Source organism: Somniosus microcephalus, unplaced genomic scaffold (genome assembly GCF_052327205.1).
Source record: "Somniosus microcephalus isolate GS21.2 unplaced genomic scaffold, FLI_Smic_1.0 unresolved_chr1, whole genome shotgun sequence".
NCBI classification, from domain to species: Eukaryota; Metazoa; Chordata; class Chondrichthyes; order Squaliformes; family Somniosidae; genus Somniosus; species Somniosus microcephalus.
The window spans coordinates 42,814,966-42,836,177 of record NW_028225179.1 but is presented as its reverse complement, the minus strand read 5'-3'; the positions used below and the strand labels follow the sequence as shown (position 1 = coordinate 42,836,177).

The following is a 21,212-nucleotide window of genomic DNA, read 5'->3' as shown; positions in this document are numbered from 1 at the left end:
CTCTCTCCCTGCCCCCTCTCTCTCTCCCTGCCCCCTCTCTCTCTCCCTGCCCCCTCTCTCTCTCCCTGCCCCCTCTCTCTCTCCCTGCCCCCTCTCTCTCTCCCTGCCCCCTCTCTCTCTCCCTGCCCCCTCTCTCTCTCCCTGCCCCCTCTCTCTCTCCCTGCCCCCTCTCTCTCTCCCTGCCCCCTCTCTCTCTCCCTGCCCCCTCTCTCTCTCCCTGCCCCCTCTCTCTCTCCCTGCCCCCTCTCTCTCTCCCTGCCCCCTCTCTCTCTCCCTGCCCCCTCTCTCTCTCCCTGCCCCCTCTCTCTCTCCCTGCCCCCTCTCTCTCTCCCTGCCCCCTCTCTCTCTCCCTGCCCCCTCTCTCTCTCCCTGCCCCCTCTCTCTCTCCCTGCCCCCTCTCTCTCTCCCTGCCCCCTCTCTCTCTCCCTGCCCCCTCTCTCTCTCCCTGCCCCCTCTCTCTCTCCCTGCCCCCTCTCTCTCTCCCTGCCCCCTCTCTCTCTCCCTGCCCCCTCTCTCTCTCCCTGCCCCCTCTCTCTCTCCCTGCCCCCTCTCTCTCTCCCTGCCCCCTCTCTCTCTCCCTGCCCCCTCTCTCTCTCTCCCTGCCCCCTCTCTCTCTCCCTGCCCCTCTCTCTCTCCTGCCCTCTCTCTCTCCCTGCCCCCTCTCTCTCTCTCCCTGCCCCCTCTCTCTCTCTCCCTGCCCCTCTCTCTCTCTCTCCCTGCCCCCTCTCTCTCTCTCCCTGCCCCCTCTCTCTCTCTCCCTGCCCCCTCTCTCTCTCTCCCTGCCCCCTCTCTCTCTCTCCCTGCCCCCTCTCTCTCTCTCCCTGCCCCCTCTCTCTCTCTCCCTGCCCCCTCTCTCTCTCTCCCTGCCCCCTCTCTCTCTCTCCCTGCCCCCTCTCTCTCTCTCCCTGCCCCCTCTCTCTCTCTCCCTGCCCCCTCTCTCTCTCTCCCTGCCCCCTCTCTCTCTCTCCCTGCCCCCTCTCTCTCTCTCCCTGCCCCCTCTCTCTCTCTCCCTGCCCCCTCTCTCTCTCTCCCTGCCCCCTCTCTCTCTCTCCCTGCCCCCTCTCTCTCTCTCCCTGCCCCCTCTCTCTCTCTCCCTGCCCCCTCTCTCTCTCTCCCTGCCCCCTCTCTCTCTCTCCCTGCCCCCTCTCTCTCTCTCCCTGCCCCTCTCTCTCTCTCCCTGCCCCCTCTCTCTCTCTCCCTGCCCCCTCTCTCTCTCTCCCTGCCCCCTCTCTCTCTCTCCCTGCCCCCTCTCTCTCTCTCCCTGCCCCCTCTCTCTCTCTCCCTGCCCCCTCTCTCTCTCTCCCTGCCCCCTCTCTCTCTCTCCCTGCCCCCTCTCTCTCTCTCCCTGCCCCCTCTCTCTCTCTCCCTGCCCCCTCTCTCTCTCTCCCTGCCCCCTCTCTCTCTCTCCCTGCCCCCTCTCTCTCTCTCCCTGCCCCCTCTCTCTCTCTCCCTGCCCCCTCTCTCTCTCTCCCTGCCCCCTCTCTCTCTCTCCCTGCCCCCTCTCTCTCTCTCCCTGCCCCCTCTCTCTCTCTCCCTGCCCCCTCTCTCTCTCTCCCTGCCCCCTCTCTCTCTCTCCCTGCCCCCTCTCTCTCTCTCCCTGCCCCCTCTCTCTCTCTCCCTGCCCCCTCTCTCTCTCTCCCTGCCCCCTCTCTCTCTCTCCCTGCCCCCTCTCTCTCTCTCCCTGCCCCCTCTCTCTCTCTCCCTGCCCCCTCTCTCTCTCTCCCTGCCCCCTCTCTCTCTCTCCCTGCCCCCTCTCTCTCTCTCCCTGCCCCCTCTCTCTCTCTCCCTGCCCCCTCTCTCTCTCTCCCTGCCCCCTCTCTCTCTCTCCCTGCCCCCTCTCTCTCTCTCCCTGCCCCCTCTCTCTCTCTCCCTGCCCCCTCTCTCTCTCTCCCTGCCCCCTCTCTCTCTCTCCCTGCCCCCTCTCTCTCTCTCCCTGCCCCCTCTCTCTCTCTCCCTGCCCCCTCTCTCTCTCTCCCTGCCCCCTCTCTCTCTCTCCCTGCCCCCTCTCTCTCTCTCCCTGCCCCCTCTCTCTCTCTCCCTGCCCCCTCTCTCTCTCTCCCTGCCCCCTCTCTCTCTCTCCCTGCCCCCTCTCTCTCTCTCCCTGCCCCCTCTCTCTCTCTCCCTGCCCCCTCTCTCTCTCTCCCTGCCCCCTCTCTCTCTCTCCCTGCCCCCTCTCTCTCTCTCCCTGCCCCCTCTCTCTCTCTCCCTGCCCCCTCTCTCTCTCTCCCTGCCCCCTCTCTCTCTCTCCCTGCCCCCTCTCTCTCTCTCCCTGCCCCCTCTCTCTCTCTCCCTGCCCCCTCTCTCTCTCTCCCTGCCCCCTCTCTCTCTCTCCCTGCCCCCTCTCTCTCTCTCCCTGCCCCCTCTCTCTCTCTCCCTGCCCCCTCTCTCTCTCTCCCTGCCCCCTCTCTCTCTCCCTGCCCCCTCTCTCTCTCTCCCTGCCCCCTCTCTCTCTCTCCCTGCCCCCTCTCTCTCTCCCTGCCCCCTCTCTCTCTCCCTGCCCCCTCTCTCTCTCCCTGCCCCCTCTCTCTCTCTCCCTGCCCCCTCTCTCTCTCCCTGCCCCCTCTCTCTCTCCCTGCCCCCTCTCTCTCTCTCTCTCTCTCTCTCTCCCTGCCCCCTCTCTCTCTCTCTCTCTCTCCCTGCCCCCTCTCTCTCTCTCTCTCCCTGCCCCCCCTCTCTCTCTCTGCAATCGATGTGTTCAGGATTCCGAGACTCGGAGTATGGCCGTGGTGGAGGTGCAGGTGCAGGTGCAGGTGCAGGTGCTGGTGCTGGTGGCTTTGGGGGAGCCCGGAGTTTTGCAGAAGGCCGAGTCCCGGCAGAGCGTCGCGGGGCGATGAGCGGAGGAAGCGGCCGCTTCCGAGAGGCCCCCCCGCGGGGTGGTGCCTCCTTCGACTTCAGAGAGCCCTCAGATGGTGAGTTTCGCGGGAGGGGAGGGGGGCCACCATGGTGCAGTACTGAGGGAGCGCTGCACTGTCGGAGGGGCAGTACTGAGGGAGCGCCGCACTGTCGGAGGGGCGGTACTGAGGGAGTGTCGGAGGGGCGGTACTGAGGGAGTGTCGGAGGGGCGGTACTGAGGGAGCGCTGCAATGTCGGGCAGTACTGAGTGAACGCCGCTGTCGAAGGGGCAGTACTGAGATAGCGACGCCCTGTCGGAGGGTCAGTACTGAGATAGCGACGCCCTGTCGGAGGGTCAGTATTGAGGGGGTGCCACTGCAAAATCATTTTTTTTGCGCGGCGAGATAGGTTCTGGAATACGCTGCTTGAAAGCAGATTCGATTGTAACTTCCAAAAGGGAATTTGGGATAAAAGCTTGAAAAGGGGAAAAATTTGCAAGGCTATTGGGAAAGGACAGGGTTGGTGGGGCAAATTTGGAGAGCTCTTTCAAAGAGCCGGCACAGGCACAATGGGCCGAATGGCCTCCTGTGCTGTTGAGATTGTATAAGTGAAGTCGAAGTGCACTATCCACAGCTAACGCCCGTCTCCCTGCCCCCCCCCCCCTCCCTCTCTCTATCTCTCTCTCACAGAGGAGCGAGCTCAAAGGCCTCGGCTCCAGCTGAAACCCAGGACAGTCTCAGCGCCACTGAACCAGGTCGCCAACCCCAACTCGGCCATCTTTGGAGGAGCCAAGCCTCGGCAAGAGAAGGACGGGAAGGACGACCAAGCCGAGGAGCAGAGCTCCTAGTTCCGGCGGAACTTTTCAGAATGATTTGCGGTGCGGGGTGGGGGAGGGTGGGTGGGTGGGTAGTGATGGTGGTGGTGGGGGGGGGGGGGCGGGATGAATCAAACGTGGGGCACCGCTGCTGCTCTCAATCTGCGCGTGTGGCCTCGGCATGTTTAAACAAAAAAAAACCTTTCTCCCGCTGCCATTTTTAAGTCTCGTGTTTGTCAAAAAAAAAGGTTTGGACGCGCAAAAAAAAAAAGGAAGTTTAAACAATAGGAAACGATTCCTTTCTTGTTGGTTCAAGGTCCCCCCGTTCCACCGAGCCCTGTCTTGTCACCGAAGGACCCACTTCTTTCCCATTTCCCTTAATGGCACTGCATCCTATCCCACGAAGCCTTCCGGTGTAGGCCCGGCGTTGCCTAGGCGATGGTCAAACAGCAGCAAAAAAGAAAGAGCTGAAGGGAGTTTGTTCTTTTGAGCTCAGAGTTTTACACACACACACACACACACACACACACACACACACACACACACACACACACACACACACTAGGAACGGTCCTAGCTCCATCCCCCAGGCTTAGCACTGAGTTAGCCGATCCCAGTCCGGGGTGGTGGGGTTGGGGGTCGGGTAGGAGGTTTAGTCTCTGCACCCTAGAGCGAGGGAGGGTTCTGTGTCCCGCTTACTGTCCAGTGCACGATTTGATGCCGGGCGTGGTGGTGAGGGGAAATGGCCCTGTAAAATTCGCTGTCCCTTTAACCGCCCCTTGGCGCTCTTTCTCCCTCCCCCCCCCCCCCCCCCCCTCAGGCAGATATCTGCACACTGACTGGTGTCTCTCTCTCCCTCTCTCTCAGGGAGATATCTGTACACTGACTGGTGTCTCTCAGTCCCTCTCTCTCAGGGAGATATCTGTACACTGACTGGTGTCTCTCAGTCCCTCTCTCTCAGGGAGATATCTGCACACTGACTGGTGTCTCTCTCTCCCTCTCTCTCAGGGAGATATCTGTACACTGACTGGTGTCTCTCTCTCCCTCTCTCTCAGGGAGATATCTGTACACTGACTGGTGTCTCTCAGTCCCTCTCTCTCAGGGAGATATCTGTACACTGACTGGTGTCTCTCAGTCCCTCTCTCTCAGGGAGATATCTGTACACTGACTGGTGTCTCTCAGTCCCCTCTCTCTCAGGGAGATAGCTGTGCACTGACTGGTGTCTCTCAGTCCCCTCTCTCTCAGGGAGATATCTGTGCACTGACTGGTGTCTCTCAGTCCCCCTCTCTCAGGGAGATATCTGTACACTGACTGGTGTCTCTCAGTCCCTCTCAGGGAGATATCTGTAGACTGACTGGTGTCTCTCAGTCCCTCTCCCTGAGGGAGATATCTGTACACTGACTGGTGTCTCTCAGTCCCCCTCTCAGGGAGATATCTGTACACTGACTGGTGTCTCTCAGTCCCCCTCTCTCAGGGAGATACCTGTACACTGACTGGTGTCTCTCAGTCCCTCTCTCCCAGGGAGATATCTGTACACTGACTGGTGTCTCTCAGTCCCCCTCTCTCAGGGAGATATCTGTACACTGACTGGTGTCTCTCAGTCTATTCTCTCTCGGGGAGATATCTGTACACTGACTGGTGTCTCTCAGTCCCTCTCTCCCAGGGAGATATCTGTACACTGACTGGTGTCTCTCAGTCCCCCTCTCTCAGGGAGATATCTGTACACTGACTGGTGTCTCTCAGTCCCTCTCTCCCAGGGAGATATCTGTACACTGACTGGTGTCTCTCAGTCCCCCTCTCTCAGGGAGATATCTGTACACTGACTGGTGTGTCTCAGTCTATTCTCTCTCGGGGAGATATCCGGTTCCATCCCAAGACTGGGCCGGGACAGGGAGAGATGAACCCCCTCTCTTTCCCCTCCCCCTCCTCCGCAAACCCTCTTCTCCCCGCGGTAGATTTGCAATCGAACGCCTCTGTGTTTAAGCGGGGAGAGGAGTGAGGTTGTTTGTGTGTGTGTGTGTATGTATGGTGGGAGGGATGGGCCGAGGGGCTAGAGGACCCTCGCATCCCCCGACGTAAACTTGACGGGAATCGGGTGTTCCTTGGGGTTTGGTGCGGGGCAGGAACAGGGGCAGCACCTGGAACTCGAGCTCATGGGGAGAGGGGCTATTGTCCTCGGAAAGCATGTCCTGCTCAGAACTTACTGGTGGGGCCCTTATTCCACCCCCGCCCCCCCCCCCTCCCAAAACCACCCTTCCGCTGTGTTAACTTCCACGGAAGAGGAATAGGTAACCCCCTACCCCCTCCCCCGTTTTCTCCCTCCCCTTATGTGTGGAAAGTGAAGCCTCCCCCCAGTCGATCAACAGGAGGAACGGGAAAAGATTTTAAAAGAAGATGAAGACAAAAACTTGTTGCGCTTGGCAGCTCTTGGTATTATTTTGCGGGGGGGTGGGTGGGTGTGTGTATCACTTTAAGGGGTGCTGTTGGGGGTGGGGGGTGGACGAGGGTCGGGGTGGAATGGCTAATCGCCCAGGAATCATGAAGACTTTGGGGTTTTAGAGTGAGGTTTACGTGGCCAGGTTTAAAGGGGGGAGGGTCTCGGAGACACAGAGAGAGGGGGCGAAACCGTATATGTTGCTCTTGAAATAAAAATGTAAAGTATAAAATCAGCCCCACGTGTCTCTGGTCTGGTGTGTGAAACACTGTGGCGAAGGCCCTCGCTCGGTCTCCGACTGCTACTACCATCTGCTCCTCCTCTCCCTCACCATCTCCTCACACTGCTCACAGGAAGTTAACATGCAGGTACAGCAAGCAATTAGGAAAGCAAATGGTATGTTAGCCTTTATTACAAGTATAAGTAAGGAGGTCTTACTACAATTGTACAGGGCCTTGGTGAGACCACACCTGGAGTATCACAGAAACTCCACAGTGCAGATAGAGGCCATTTTGGCCCATCGAGCCTGCACCGACACATATCCCACCCGATCCCCGTAACCCCTACACCAACACATGTCCCACCCTATCCCCGTAACCCCACGTATTTAATCCCCCTAACACTAAGGGTCAATTTATCATAGCCAATCAACCTAACCCGCACATCTTTGGACTGTGGGAGGAAACCGGAGCACCCCCACGCAAACACGGGGAGAATGTGCAAACTTCAAACAGACAGTCACCCAGAGGCCGGATTCGAACCCGGGCCCCTGGCGCTGTGAGGCAACAGTGCTAACCACTATGCCACCGTGCTGCCCTATTGTGCACAATTTTGGTCTCCTTATCTAAGGAAGGATATACTTGCCTTGGAGGCGGTGCAACAAAGGTTCACCAGATTGATTCCTGGGATGAGAGGGCTGTCCTATGATGAGAGATTGTGTAGCTTGGGCCGATACTCTCTGGAGTTTAGAACAGTGAGAGGTGATCTCAGTGAAACATACAAGATTCTGAAGGGGGATTGACAGGGTAGATGCTGGGCAGTTGTTTCCCCTGACTGGAGAGTCTAGAACTGGGGGGCATAGTTTCAGGATAAGGGTCGGCCATTTAGGACTGAGATGAGGAGGAATTTCTTCACTCAGAGGGTGGTGAATCTTTGGAATTCTCTGCCCCAGAGGGCTGTGGAGGCTCAGTCGTTGAGTATATTCAAGGCTTTTGAGATTTTTTGCACTCTTGGGGGAAAATCGAGGGATGTAGGGATTGGGCGGAGCAGGCTTGAGGGGCCGTACGGCCTGCAGAGCAGAGAAGGTTGAGAGGAGATTTTACAGAGGTGTTCAAAATCGTGAGGGGTCTGGACAGTGCAGATAGAGAGAGAAACTGTTCCCATTGGCGGAAGGGTCGAGAACCGGAGGGGATGGATTGGCAGAAGAACCAAAGGCGACATGAGGAAAATCGGGTTTGCGCAGCGAGTGGTTAGAATCTGGAATTCACTGCCGGAGAGGGTGGAGGAGGCAGATTCAATCGTGGCTTTCAAAAGGGGTGCTACTTTCAAAAAGGGTAAGTAGCTGATGGAAAAAAATTGTCAGGGCTACGGGGAAGGGGCGGGGGAGTGGGACTAGCTGAAGTGCTCTTGCAGAGAGCCGGCAGGGGCTCGACGGGCCGAATGGTCTCCTTCCGTGCTGTAACCATTTGCTGATTCTATTATGTTCTCCCTCTTTCCACTCTTTTCCTCTCCCTAATCAGTAAAACTGAAATAAACTATTGATCGGCACACCACCCAACCCTTTCATTTAATAGACCTCGATCAGGACTCCCCTCGGTCTCCGCTGCGCTACAGTAAGTAGACCCGGCTCCTTCAGCCTTCCGCGAGGGAAAGTGGGGGTGGGGAAGGTGGAGCTTCTGTTCGCTGAACTCCGAGCTGTGAAGAAGAGCGGTGACGAGAACGATGGAGGGTTCCGCATGACTAAGATGATCGCAGAGCTGACCGGCTAGACGTGATCAGCGAGAAGTGACTGGCTGGAGCTAGGTCACCCAGTAGTGGATGTGTTCAATCATTACCCCCACAATCAGGAATTTCTCCCCACCCCTGTCCCGGGGCAGAGTGCAAGGGTGGGGAGGGCAGCCGGCTCTGCCCAGTGAATGTCCTGGAGCTGGGACTACACTGGTAATCCCTGCAAGTGTTTGATGGGACAGTGTAGAGGGAGCTTTACTCTGTATCTAACACGTGCTGTACCTGCCCTGGGAGTGTTTGATGGGACAGTTTAGAGAGATTTACTGTGTATCTAACCTGTGCTGTACCTGCCCTGGGAGTGTTTGATGGGACAGTGTAGAGGGAGCTTTACTCTGTATCTAACCCATGTCAATTGCTCTGGCTCTTGGGCTGTACCTAGCGCTCCATCCAGTAAGTGGCAGTGTTGCACTGTCCTGTGTGTTGCAGTGCTCAAGAGACAGATGCAGGCTCCATTTCTAACCCGCATTAATCGGGCAGCTCCTAATTATATTTTTCCACCATTAAAAAGTCAGGAGGACATCAAAAAGCAAATCCCATCCCTTCAGTCTCCTAACTCCCCCATCGAAGCCCATCCCTCCGGTTCCCTAACTCCCCCACCGAAGCCCATCCCTCCAGTCCCCTAACTCCCCCACCGAAGCCCATCCATCCAGTCCCCTAACTCCCCCACCGAAGCCCATCCCTCCAGTCCCCTAACTCCCCCACCGAAGCCCATCCCTCCAGTCCCCTAACTCCCCCACCGAAGCCCATCCCTCCAGTCCCCTAACTCCCCCATTGAAGCCCATCCCTCCAATCCCCTAACTCTCCCATCGATGCCCATCCCTCCAGTCCCCTAACTCCCCCATCGATGCCCATCCCTCCAGTCCCCTAACTCTCCCATCGAAGCCCATCCCTCCAGTCCCCTAACTCTCCCATCGAAGCCCATCCCCCCAGTCCCCTAACTCTCCCATCGAAGCCCATCCCTCCAGTCCCCTAACTCTCCCATCAAAGCCCATCCCTCCAGTCCCCTAACTCTCCTATCAAAGCCCATCCCTCCAGTCCCCTAACTCTCCTATCAAAGCCCATCCCTCCAGTCTCCTAACTCCCCCATCGAAGCCCATCCCTCCAGTCTCCTAACTCTCCCATCGAAGCCCATCCCTCCAGTCCCCTAACTCTCCCATCGAATCCCATCCCTCCAGTCCCCTAACTCCCCCATCAAAGCCCATCCCTCCAGTCCCCTAACTCTCCTATCGAAGCCCATCCCTCCAGTCCACAAACTCTCCCATCGATGCCAATCCCCTAACTCTCCCATCGAAGCCCATCCCTCCAGTCCCCTCACTCTCCAATTGAAGCGCATTGCTCGAGCCTGTGCTGAGTTAACTGACCTCCCCTCGTGTGGTATCACATCACAAATACACCAGTCCCACTGGGATTTGGGGCTTAGTTAAGTTGAAGGTAGCACAATCCTGCATGGTTGTAAACATCACACCCTAACAGATAGATAACTGACTGAAAAATCAACATGTTGGCTCCACACTTGTTACATGTCTTGGCTGCATATAGAGACACCACAAGTCCCAGCCAGAGGGCGATGATTGGGTAATTCTCTTGTCAATCACGCCTGGAGAACACGCTGCTGGAAGTGACTGGGATTGATTTCACACACACAATTTGTTTTATGCAACTATCCTCCACTCGTCATTTTGCTGAAGAAATAATCTTGCTTTTATTGGGAGAATTTGCTGTAGTTTCGGTCATGAGGTCCGTTTGTAGAGACTCTTTGCTGTCATGTGCTGATTAAATAGACTCTGCTGCCGTGCTCTGATTAAATAGACTTTGCAGTCGTGCTCTGATTAAATAGACTCTGCTATAGTGCACTGGTTAAATAGACTCTTTGCTGTCATGCTCTGATTAAATAGATTCTGTTTACTGTCGTGAGCTGATTAAATAGACTCTGCTGTCGTGCACAGATTAAATAGACTCTGTTTGTTGTCGTGCTCTGATTAAATAGACTCTGCTGCTGTGCGTTGGTTAAACCAACTCTCTTTTGTCATTATTCCCACCTCGCCTCCAACTCTTTGGCAGACACGAGGGGTGTGAACTCGCCATGAAAATTCTTTACACAAAATGTTTTTAAGTTGCATTAATCCCTCACACCTACTAACTTCACATTGCTCTGCATAATCCCTGCACCTTAATCTCAGTCATGTGTTAGCCTCAATCCTGACATTCTCGTAATGGTGCAGGCTTTATTCTTCCGACTTTGTTAGACATTATCCTACGTTTAGGTGAGCCTCTGTTTTACCCTGGTATGGGATGCACACACTTAACTTACTTGAACGCACCCAGGGTGCGTCGGCTTCATTCTGAAACTGTTTCCCCACGCCCCCCTGCCCATGGTATCTTGCTTATTATGCGAAGGCACCCACAGTTGAATAGCCCACCAAAACCATCCATAAGGAGGAGGGAAGCGGGCATCTCACTCCAGCTTGGGCTGGTGTGTCAGAAGCGGGTGATTTAAAGAAAATCTCATTATGTACAAAGAGTTTTGTGACCTCGATAAACACGCCTAGAAAGATACAGCACAGAAGGAGGCCATTCGGCCCATCGTGCCTGTGCCGGCTCTTTGAAAGAGCGAAACAATTAATCCACTTCCCCTGCTCTTTTCTTTTTAAGTATTTATCCAATTCCCTTTTGAAAGTTACTATTGAATCTGCTTCCACCGCCCTTTCAGGCAGCGCATTCCAGATCACAACAACTCGCTGCGGAAAATACATTCTCCTCATCTCCCCCTCTGGTTCTTTTGCCAATCACCTTCAATCTGTGTCCTCTGGTTACCGACCCTCCCGCCACTGGAAACAGTTTCTCCTTATTTACTCTATCAAAACCCGTGTAATTTTGAACACCTCCATCAAATCTCGCCTTAACCTTCTCATCCCTGGTACCATTCTGGTCAATCTCCCCTTAACCTTCTCTGCTCTAAGGAGAACAACCCCAGCTTCTCCAGTCTCTCCACGTCACTGAAGTCCCTCATCCCTGGTACCATTCTGGTCAATCTCCCCTTAACCTTCTCTGCTCTAAGGAGAACAACCCCAGCTTCTCCAGTCTCTCCACATCACTGAAGTCCCTCATCCCCGGTACCATTCTGGTCAATCTCCTCTGCACCCTCTCCAAGGCCTTGACATCCTTCCTAAAGTGTGGAGCCCAGAATTTCACACCATACTCCAGCTGGGGCCTAAGCCAGTGATTTACCACGGTTTATTGAGCGAGGACCTTTAATGTTCTGATGATACCGTTGACCCCCTTGTGAAACAGGACAGTTTCCTGATTCTGATTGTATTGTAACTGGAATCATGTAAAGAGGAACTGGCGAGCAGGCCACCCGAGTTACAGAGCAACACAGGCACTGATCAGGTAGGCAGTGACTTATATTTCTGTGCTTGGGAAAATAGCAGGTAAAAGGGAATGATTCTCTTCCGTGTGTGTCTCAGTGTCAGCTCCAGTACATGTACAGTACACAACGGGTTAAAGGGAACGATTCACTCCCATCTGGTACTGTACGGTCCGTGTGTGTCTCAGTGTCAGCTCCTGTACATGTACAATACACAGTAGGTAAAAGGGAATGATTCACTCCCGTCTGGTACTGTACGGCCCGTGTGTGTCTCAGTGTCAGCTCCTGTACATGTACAGTACACAGTGGGTAAAAGGGAACGATTCACTCCCGTCTGGTACTGTACGGCCCGTGTGTGTCTCAGTGTCAGCTCCTGTACAGTACACAGCGGGTAAAAGGGAACGATTCACTCCCGTCTGGTACTGTACGGCCCGTGTGTGTCTCAGTGTCAGCTCCTGTACATGTACAGTACACAGCGGGTAAAAGGGAACGATTCACTCCCATCTGGTACTGTACGGCCCATGTGTGTCTCAGTGTCAGCTCCTGTACATGTACAGTACACAGCGGGTAAAAGGGAACGATTCACTCCCGCCTGGTACTGTACGGCCCGTGTGTGTCTCAGTGTCAGCTCCTGTACATGTACAGTACACATCGGGTAAAAGGGAACGATTCACTCCCGTCTGGTACTGTACGGCCCGTGTGTGTCTCAGTGTCAGCTCCTGTACATGTACAGTACACAGCGGGTAAAAGGGAACGATTCACTCCCGTCTGGTACTGTACAGCCCGGGTGTGTCTCAGTGTCAGCTCCTGTACATGTACAGCACACAGCGGGTAAAAGGGAACGATTCACTCCCGTCTGGTACTGTACGGCCCGTATGTGTCTCAGTGTCAGCTCCTGTACATGTACAGCACACAGCGGGTAAAAGGGAACGATTCACTCCCGTCTGGTACCGTACGGCCCGTGTGTGTCTCAGTGTCAGCGCCTGTACATGTACGGCACACAGCAGGTAATAGGGAACGATTCACTCCCGTCTGGTACTGTACGGCCCGTGTGTGTCTCAGTGTCAGCTCCTGTACATGTACAGCACACAGCAGGAAATGTGATTAGTGATGAGGCAAAACAATGTCAGTTGTGGCTCAGTAGGTCTCTGTCTCTCGCCTCTGAGTCAGAAGGTCGTGGGTTCGAGCCACACGCACTCCATAATCCAGTACTGAGCGAAAGCTGCAATTTTGGAGGAGCGATATCTCGCTGTATTCCCTCAGTACCGCCCCTCCGACAGTACGGCGCTCCCTCACTACGGCCCCTCCAACAGTGCGGCGCTCCCTCGGTAACGCCCCTCCGACAGTGCGGCGCTCCCTCGGTACCGCCCCTCCGACAGTGCGGCGCTCCCTCGGTACCGCCCCTCCGACAGTGCGGCGCTCCCTCGGTACCGCCCCTCCGACAGTGCGGCGCTCCCTCGGTACCGCCCCTCCGACAGTGCGGCGCTCCCTCGGTACCGCCCCTCCGACAGTGCGGCGCTCCCTCGGTACCGCCCCTCCGACAGTGCGGCGCTCCCTCGGTACCGCCCCTCCGACAGTGCGGCGCTCCCTCGGTACCGCCCCTCCGACAGTGCGGTGCATGTAACACTTGCTAGCAAGGTGAGTCCATTGGTAAGACCAACTTGCAATGTAGTTTGCTTCTTAAATCACATCTTGCCCTTAAGCTGTGCAGTAGGTCAGAGGCTGGGAATTCTGCGGCGAGTGTCCCACCTCCTGACTCCCTAAATTCTTTCCACCATCGACAAGGCACAAGTAAGGAGTGTGAGGGAAAACTCTCCACTTGCCTGGATGAGTGCAGCTCCAACAACACTCAAGAAGCTCGACACCATCCAGGACACAGCAGCCCGCTTGATTGGCACCCCCTCCACCACCTTCAACATTCACTCCCTCCACCACCGGCGTACCGTGGCTGCAGTGTGTACCATCTACAAGATGCATTGCAGCAACTCGCCAAGGCTTCTTCGGCAGCACCTCCCAAACCCGCGACCTCTTCCACCTAGAAGGACAAGGGCAGCAGGCGCCGGGGAACACCACCACCTCCAAGTTCCCCTCTGAGTCACACACCATCCTGACTTGGAAATATATCGATTGATCCTTCATCCAAAATCCTGGAACTCCCTCCCTAACAGCACCGTGGGAGTACCTTCACCACACGGACTGCAGCGGTTCAAGAAGGCGGCTCACCGCCACCTTCTCAAGGGCAACTAGGGCTGGGCAATAAATGCTGGCCTTGCCAGCGACGCCCACATCCCAGGAACGAATTTTAAAAAATGTCTTATCACCTCTCCGCAGGCAAGTTGCGCGTCAGCCGTGAGGAGGTGTGACTTAAGTGGGGCCGTTAACCCATCATGGACATTCTTAGACTGTTGATTGCAGGTTCACTCCTTGTAATATTTTCCCTTTACTGACGCGTAGCCTTGTTTGCACATGAAAGGTTTAATCGCTCCGACTAGTTATCAAAAACAACAGCTTGCATTGATATAACAACAAGAGCTTGTATTTATATAGCGCCTTTAATGTTGCCCGGAGTGATTATAAGACAAAAAATTTGACACCGCGCCACAAGGAGAAATTAGGGCAGGTGACCAAAAGCTTGGTCAAAGAGGTAGGTCTTCAAGAAAGGAAGACTTGCATTTATATTGCGCCTTTCACGACCACCGGACGCCTTAAAGTGCTTCACACCAATGAGGTACTTTTTGAAGTGTGCGCACTGTTGTAATGGGGGAAACGTGGCAGCTAATTTGCGCACAGCAAGCTCCCACAAACAGAAATGTGATAATGACCACATCATCTGTGTTTTTTCTTATGTTGATTGAGAGATAAATATTGGCCCCATGACACCGGGGATAACTCTTCTTCGAAATAGTGCAGTGGGATCTTTTATGTCCACCTCAGAGAGCAGACGGGGACTCGGTTTAACGTTTCATCCGAAAGACGGCACCTCTGACAGTGCAGCACTCTGTCAGCACTGCCCCTCTGACAGTGCAGCGTTCCCTCAGTACTGCTCCTCCGACAGTGCAACGGTCCCTCAGAACATGCTCCTGTGACAGTGCGGCGCTCGCTCAGTACTGCCCCTCCGACAGTGCAGTGCTCCCTCTGTACTGCCCCTCCGAAAGTGCAGTGCTCCCTCAGTACTGCCCCTCCGACAGTGCGGCGCTCCCACAGTACTGCCCCTCCGACAGTGCAGTGCTCCCTCAGTACTGACCCTCTGAAAGTGCAGTGCTCCCTCAGTACTGCCCCTCCGAAAGTGCAGTGCTCCCTCAGTACTGCCCCTCCAACAGTGCAGCGCTCCCTCAGAAATGCTCGTCCGACAGTGCAGTGCTCCCTCAGTACTGACCCTCTGACAGTGCGGCGCTCCCTCTGTACTGACCCTCTGACACTGCAGCGCTCCCTCTGTACTGCCCCTCCGACAGTGCGGCGCTCCCTCAGTACTGCCCCTCCGACAGTGCGGCGCTCCCTCAGTACTGCCCCTCCAACAGTGCGGCGCTCCCTCAGTACTGCCCCTCCGACAGTGCAGCGCTCCCTCTGTACTGCCCCTCTGACAGTGCGGTGCTCCCTCAGTACTGCCCCTCCGACAGTGCGGCACTCCCTCAGTACTGCCCCTCCGAAAGTGCAGCACTCCCTCTGTACTGACCCTCCGACACTGCAGCGCTCCCTCAGTACTGCCCCTCCGACAGTGCGGCGCTCCCTCAGTACTGCCCCTCCGACAGTGTAGCGCTCCCTCAGTACTGCCCCTCCGACAGTGCGGCGCTCCCACAGTACTGCCCCTCCGACAGTGCGGCGCTCCCACATTACTACCCTGGGAGTATCGATCTAGATTTTGGGCCCGGGCTGGGGTGGTGGGGGAGAAGGAATGGGTTTGACCTTTCCCGACGCTGGTTCCGGCCTGTGGTCAAGCCCAGCCTCTCAACCAGCGCCAATAGCCATCCCAGGCACCTGGGGGCCTTCGGATGTCTCCCCGCCACCCCCTGCTCCACACATCCACCCCGACACCAGCCAAACTCTCAGCCCCTACCGATCGTTCCCGAGAGACAGAGAGAGACAGTTAGAGAGAGAGAGAGAACGCCCAGTGCCAGTCAACACTCAACACTTCCTACGGTCACTCAAAGCGGAAAAGAGATGCAGAGAGAGTGATTTGCGGTGAATTTTCTGTGGTTCTGCTCACCCAGTTCGTTTACCTGACTAACAACTTTATTTATAGAACGTTGACCACTGTCTCTGAAGCTTGGCAGCTTTGATTGGACAGGAACCTCTCAAACCACGTTAAAAGCACAGTGTCCTGTCAGATTGGGGCAGCATAGAGGGAGATTTACTCTGTATCTAACCCCGTGCTGTACCTACACTGGGAGTGTTTGATGGGACAGTGTAGAGGGAGAGTTACTGTGTATCTAACCCGTGCTGTACCTGCCCTGGGAGTGTTTGATGGGACAGTGTAGTGGGAGCTTTACACTGTATCTAACCCATGCTGTACCTGCCCTGGGAGTGTTTGATGGGACAGTGTAGAGGGAGCTTTACTCTGTATCTAACCCGTTCTGTACCTGCCCTGGGAGTGTTTGATGGGACAGTGTAGAGGGAGCTTTACTCTGTATCTAACCCGTGCTGTACCTGCCCTGGGAGTGTTTGATGAGACAGTGTAGCGGGTTCTTTACTCTGTAACTAACCCGTGCTGTACCGACACTGGGAGTGTTTGATGGGACAGTGTAGAGGGAGCTTTACTCTGTATCTAACCCGTGCTGTACCTGCCCTGGGAGTGTTTGATGGGACAGTGTAGAGGGAGCTTTACTCTATATCTAACCCGTTCTGTACCTGCCCTGGGAGTGTTTGATGGGACAGTGTAGAGGGAGCTTTACTCTGTATCTAACCCATGCTGTACCTGCCCTGGGAGTTTTTGATGGGGACAGTGTAGAGGGAGATTTACTCTGTATCTAACCCGTGCTGTACCTGCCCTGGGAGTGTTTGATGGGGCAGTGTAGAGGGAGCTTTACTCTGTATCTAACCCGTGCTGTACCTGCCCTGGGAGTGTTTGATGTGACAGTGTAGAGGGAGCTTTACTCTGTATCTAACCCGTTCTGTACCTGCCCTGGGAGTGTGTGATGGGACAGTTTAGAGGGAGCTTTACTCTGTATCTAACCCGTGCTGTACCTGCCCTGGGAGTGTTTGATGGGACAGTGTAGAGGGAGCTTTACCCTGTATCTAACCCGTGCTGTACCTGCCCTGGGAGTGTTTGATGGGATAGTGTAGAGGGAGCTTTACTCTGTATCTAACGTGTGCTGTACCTGCCCTGGGAGTGTTTGATGGGACAGTGTAGAGGGAGCTTTACTCTGTATCTAACCCGTGCTGTACCTGCCCTGGGAGTGTTTGACGAGTCAGTGCAGAGGAAGCTTTACTCTGTATCTAATCCGTGCTGTACCTGCCGTGGGAGTGTTTGATGGGATAGTGTAGAGCGAGCTTTACTCTGTATCTAACGTGTGCTGTACCTGCCCTGGGAGTGTTTGATGGGACAGTGTAGAGGGAGCTTTACTGTGAATCTAACCCGTGCTGTACCTGCCCTGGGAGTGTTTGATCGGGCAGTGTAGAGGGAGCTTTACTCTGTATCTAACCCGCGCTGTCCCTGCCCTGGGAGTTTTTGACGGGACAGTCTAGAGGGAGCTTTACTCTGTATGTAACCACGTGCTGTACCTGCCCTGGGAGTGTTTGATGGGACAGTGTAGAGGGAGCTTTACTCTGTATCTAACCCGTGCTGTACCTGCCCTGAAAGTGTGTGATGGGACAGTGTAGAGGGAGCTTTACTCTGTATCTAACCCGTGCTGTACCTGCCCTGAAAGTGTGTGATGGGACAGTGTAGAGGGAGCTTTACTCTGTATCTAACCCGTGCTGTACCTGCCCTGGGATTGTTTGATGGGATAGTGTAGAGCGAGCTTTACTCTGTATCTAACCCCGTGCTGTACCTGCCCTGGGACTGTTTGATGGGACAGTGTAGAGGGAGCTTTACTCTGTATCTAACCCATGCCCGGGGAGTGCTTGACGGGACAGTTAAGGCCCACTGGTGCGGACGTCGACGAAGCCTCGCACAGCTGGAGTGGAGGCCGACGGTTTCCGTGGTGACGAGCTCAGCAGTCGAGAAAGATAACGAAACTCGCTGCACCGAGGGCGTGAGGCCGATGGCAGGCTGCCTGCTCTGGCACCTGTGTCAGGATGTGGCAGATGAATGGGCGGGGGGAGGTGGGGGGAGGGGCGGCCTCCAGAACGGGGCCTCCAGACAGCTGCGGAAGAAACGCCTCGAAAATAGTCAGAACCTGCTGGCAGTGAGGCTCGAGGCGTCTCTTTTAACCGGTAGGCCACGTTCGGATTTGATCCATCTCTCTTTCCTGAGGCTTGAAGGCCGTCGCTAGGCCCCGTTCTTTGATGGGGGGGTGGGGAGGGGGGGTGGCGGAGATCAGCCGATCAAGCGCTTTATTTTTGACGTGCAGTCGCTGTTGTACGGTAGGGAAAGGCGGCAGCCAATGGCACACAGCAAGATCCCAAAACGAGCAATGTGCTAATGACCAGATTACCCGTATTTTTTTCTCCAAGTGATGTTGGTTGAGGGATGAATGTTGGCCCCAGGATACCGGGGAGCACTCCCCTCTGCTCTTGAGCCATGAACCGTCGCAATGGGCTTTGCAGGACATTAATGAGGCAGAACTCGACGCCGAGCCACGCAAGGAGGTGTCGGGACAATAGACCAAAATGCTCGGTCCAAGATGTCGGTTGCAAGCAGCATCTTAAAGGAGGAGAGAGAGGTAGAGAGGCGGAGAAGTTTAGGGAGGGAATTCCAGAGCTTAGGGCCCAGGCGGCTGAAGGCACGGCCACCAATGGCAGAGCGATGGATATCAGGGGGATGTTCAAGAGGCTGGAATTGGAGTCACGCAGAGATCTCGGAGGGTTGTATGGGCTGGAGGAGGTTAGAGGGATAAGGAGGGTTGTAGGGGCTCGAGGATGTTACAGAGATGGGGAGGGTTGTGGGGTTGGAGGAGGTTACAGAGATAGGGAGGGTTGTAGGGGCTGGAGGAGGTTACAGAGATAGGGAGGGTTGTAGGGGCTGGTGGAGGTTACAGAGATAGGGAGGGTTGTAGGGGCTGGAGGAGGTTGCAGAGATAGGGAGGGGTGTAGAGGCTGGAGAAGGTTACAGAGATAGGGAGGGTTGTAGGGGTTGGAGGAGGTTACAGAGATCGGGAGGGTTGTAGGCCTGGAGGAGGTTGCAGAGATCGGGAGGGTTGTAGGGTTTGGAGGAGGTTACAGAGATAGGGAGGGTTGTAGGGGTTGGAGGAGGTTACAGAGATAGGGAGGGTGGTAGGGGCTGTAGGAGGTTACAGAGATCGGGAGGGTTGTAGGGGTTGGAGGAGGGTACAGAGATAGGGTAGGTTGTAGGTCTGGAGGAGGTTACAGAGATAGGGAGGGTTGTAGGGGCTGGAGGAGGTTACAGAGATAGGGAGGGTTGTAGGGGTTGGAGGAGGTTACAGAGATAGGGAGGGTTGTAGGGGTTGGAGGAGGTTACAGAGATAGGGACGGGTGTAGAGGCTGGAGGAGGTTACAGAGATGGGGAGGGTTGTAGTTGTTGGAGGAGGTTACAGAGATCGGGAGGGTCGTAGGCCTGGAGGAGGTTGCAGAGATCTGGAGGGTTGTAGGGGTTGGAGGAGGGTACAGAGATAGGGAGGGTTGTAGGGGGCTGGAGGAGGTTACAGAGATCAGAAGGGTTGTAGGGGTTGGAGGAGGGTACAGAGATAGGGAGTGGAGGGCGAGCACCATGGAGCCTTTTGAACAGGAGGCTGAGAATATTAAATTCGAGGCATTTTTGGACCGGGATCCAGTGCAGATCAGCGAGCACAGGGGTGGTGATGGGCGAACGGGACTCGGTGCGAGTTAGGATATGGGGGCTAACGTTCATCTTGACTCAGACAGCCTGACGCTGTGGGGGCGGGCGAGGGGGGAATCAGTCCCACGGCTCTGCCTTGTGTCGCTTTCAACAGTTGAACATCTCCCTCGTGGCTCAGTGAGCAGATCCTGGCACAGTGCGCGTGGTGTGGGCTGACCACAGCCCGGCACAGTTTGATTCGGACTTCCTCTGACTCGCAATTATGCGTCGAGAAGGGCGGCCTGAGCTCCAATGAGCAGCACCAAACAGACACCGACCAATGTGGTACAAATGTGCGATAACAGGCCCTGCTTATGGCTCGTCGCCAGGGAGACTGCTTAGCGCCAGCTCGCGGGTTTCGGGCCTCTAGCAGGCCTCGGGGGCTTTGTGGTGACGGTTTATGTGTGTCTCGGGCCAACGGGGGGGAGGGGGGCTCTCAGAGTCTCCTTAGCTGCGGTTCGTGCAGTTAACTGGGGCCCTGGGTGGCCTCTTAACAACTGGTGTGTGCCTCAGGCCAACAGTAGGTCTCTGAGGCCATGTTTGAAGCCTGCAGACTCCTTAGCAACAGCTCGCGTGGGATTGGAGTATAAAAGTAGGGAAGTCCTGTTGCAACTCTACAGGGTATTGGTGAGACCACACCTGGAGTACGGCGTACAGTTTTGGTCTCCTTATTTAAGGAGGGATATCCTTGCATTGGAGGCAGTTCAGAGAAGGTTCATGAGGTTAATTCCAGAGATGAAGAGTGACATTAATCAGTCATTCATGAAAGAAAGACGTATGAAATAATACCGAGCGGCCTACGGGTGGCACTGTCCAGGGAGAGTATAAATACTCGGGCATGGGCCCAGCTTGCGCAGGACATTCTTGAACAGGAACTAGTGAAGGACACAACTCCATGTTGTAAAACAGTTGATTAAAGCTTTGTTTAATGCTTAGACCAAGTGCCTAGTAGTTTTCCTACGTCAAAGGGTTGTCTTATGAAGAAAGGTTGAGCAAGTTGGGCCCATATTCGTTGGAGTTTAGAAGAATGAGAGGGGATCTTATTGAAACATATAGGGGGATAAATTCGGTTGGTTGCGCCACCCATTAGCGCCTAAAGAGGCCGAGAAGTGGGGCGCTAACCAACTAGCGCCCAGGCGCAGCGAACCCTGCGCCTCTTCCCATATTGAGCGGACATTTAGCGCCGGCGCTAAACCTTAGCGCCCGCTCACCAGCGCACGCAGATCATGACGTCATTTCAGTGTGCAACGCCTTTGGGGCGCCCCGGACCGGAAATTCAGTGGCGCCCCCCTCCGTTCCGCCTGGCGCTAACAAGGACAGGTTACCTGGAACGTTTCCCAGTCGCTGTTGGGCTCGGGGGGCGCTCTTTAAAGGGGACTGTTCTGGATTATTAGTGGCAGCCATTTTTGGACCACAACTTCTTTGAGAGAGAGAGACCTCTCCCTGGCCCTCTCCCATGTGGTTGACGTTTTGCCCGCCACAGGTAGGTTGCTGCCGATTTTGAGGCCTACAAGGCGCAGAGTGTGGCTGCAGATGATAATCGATCCGCCCCTTTAAGAGCTGGCCGGCGCCAGCGTGTCTGGGTGAAATCGATAATTGACGGCACCTGCGCTGCGCCCGCCCGCGGAGAAATTGCGTTGCACCGCCGGGTTAGCGCCTTAAGACTACAGTGCAGCGCCTGATTTAGCGCCGCAATCACCTTCAGGGGCGCTGCAACCCAATATTGCTCGAGGTGGCGATAAATTGCGCCCGGCGCTAAACTTTGCGCACCACCAATACTAGCGCCCCAAACGGGGCGATACCGAATTTCTCCCCCATAAGATTC

General features: G+C 55.5%; 1 protein-coding gene across 4 annotated transcripts in view; it reads left to right on the top strand.

Annotated features, from left to right (window-relative positions):
- Positions 1 to 3,720, top strand: part of LOC147094865 (eukaryotic translation initiation factor 4H-like) — a 38,313-nt gene extending 34,593 nt beyond the window's left edge. For all 4 annotated transcript variants that reach the window (XM_085974477.1, XM_085974475.1, XM_085974476.1 and 1 more), the window contains 2 exons: positions 2,700 to 2,909; positions 3,522 to 3,720. In XM_085974477.1, the coding sequence (XP_085830603.1) occupies positions 2,700 to 2,909; positions 3,522 to 3,679 (368 nt within the window). In that variant the 3' untranslated portion in view covers positions 3,680 to 3,720. The remainder of the gene's footprint in view (positions 1 to 2,699; positions 2,910 to 3,521) is intronic.
- Positions 3,721 to 21,212: the final 17,492 nt, after the last annotated feature.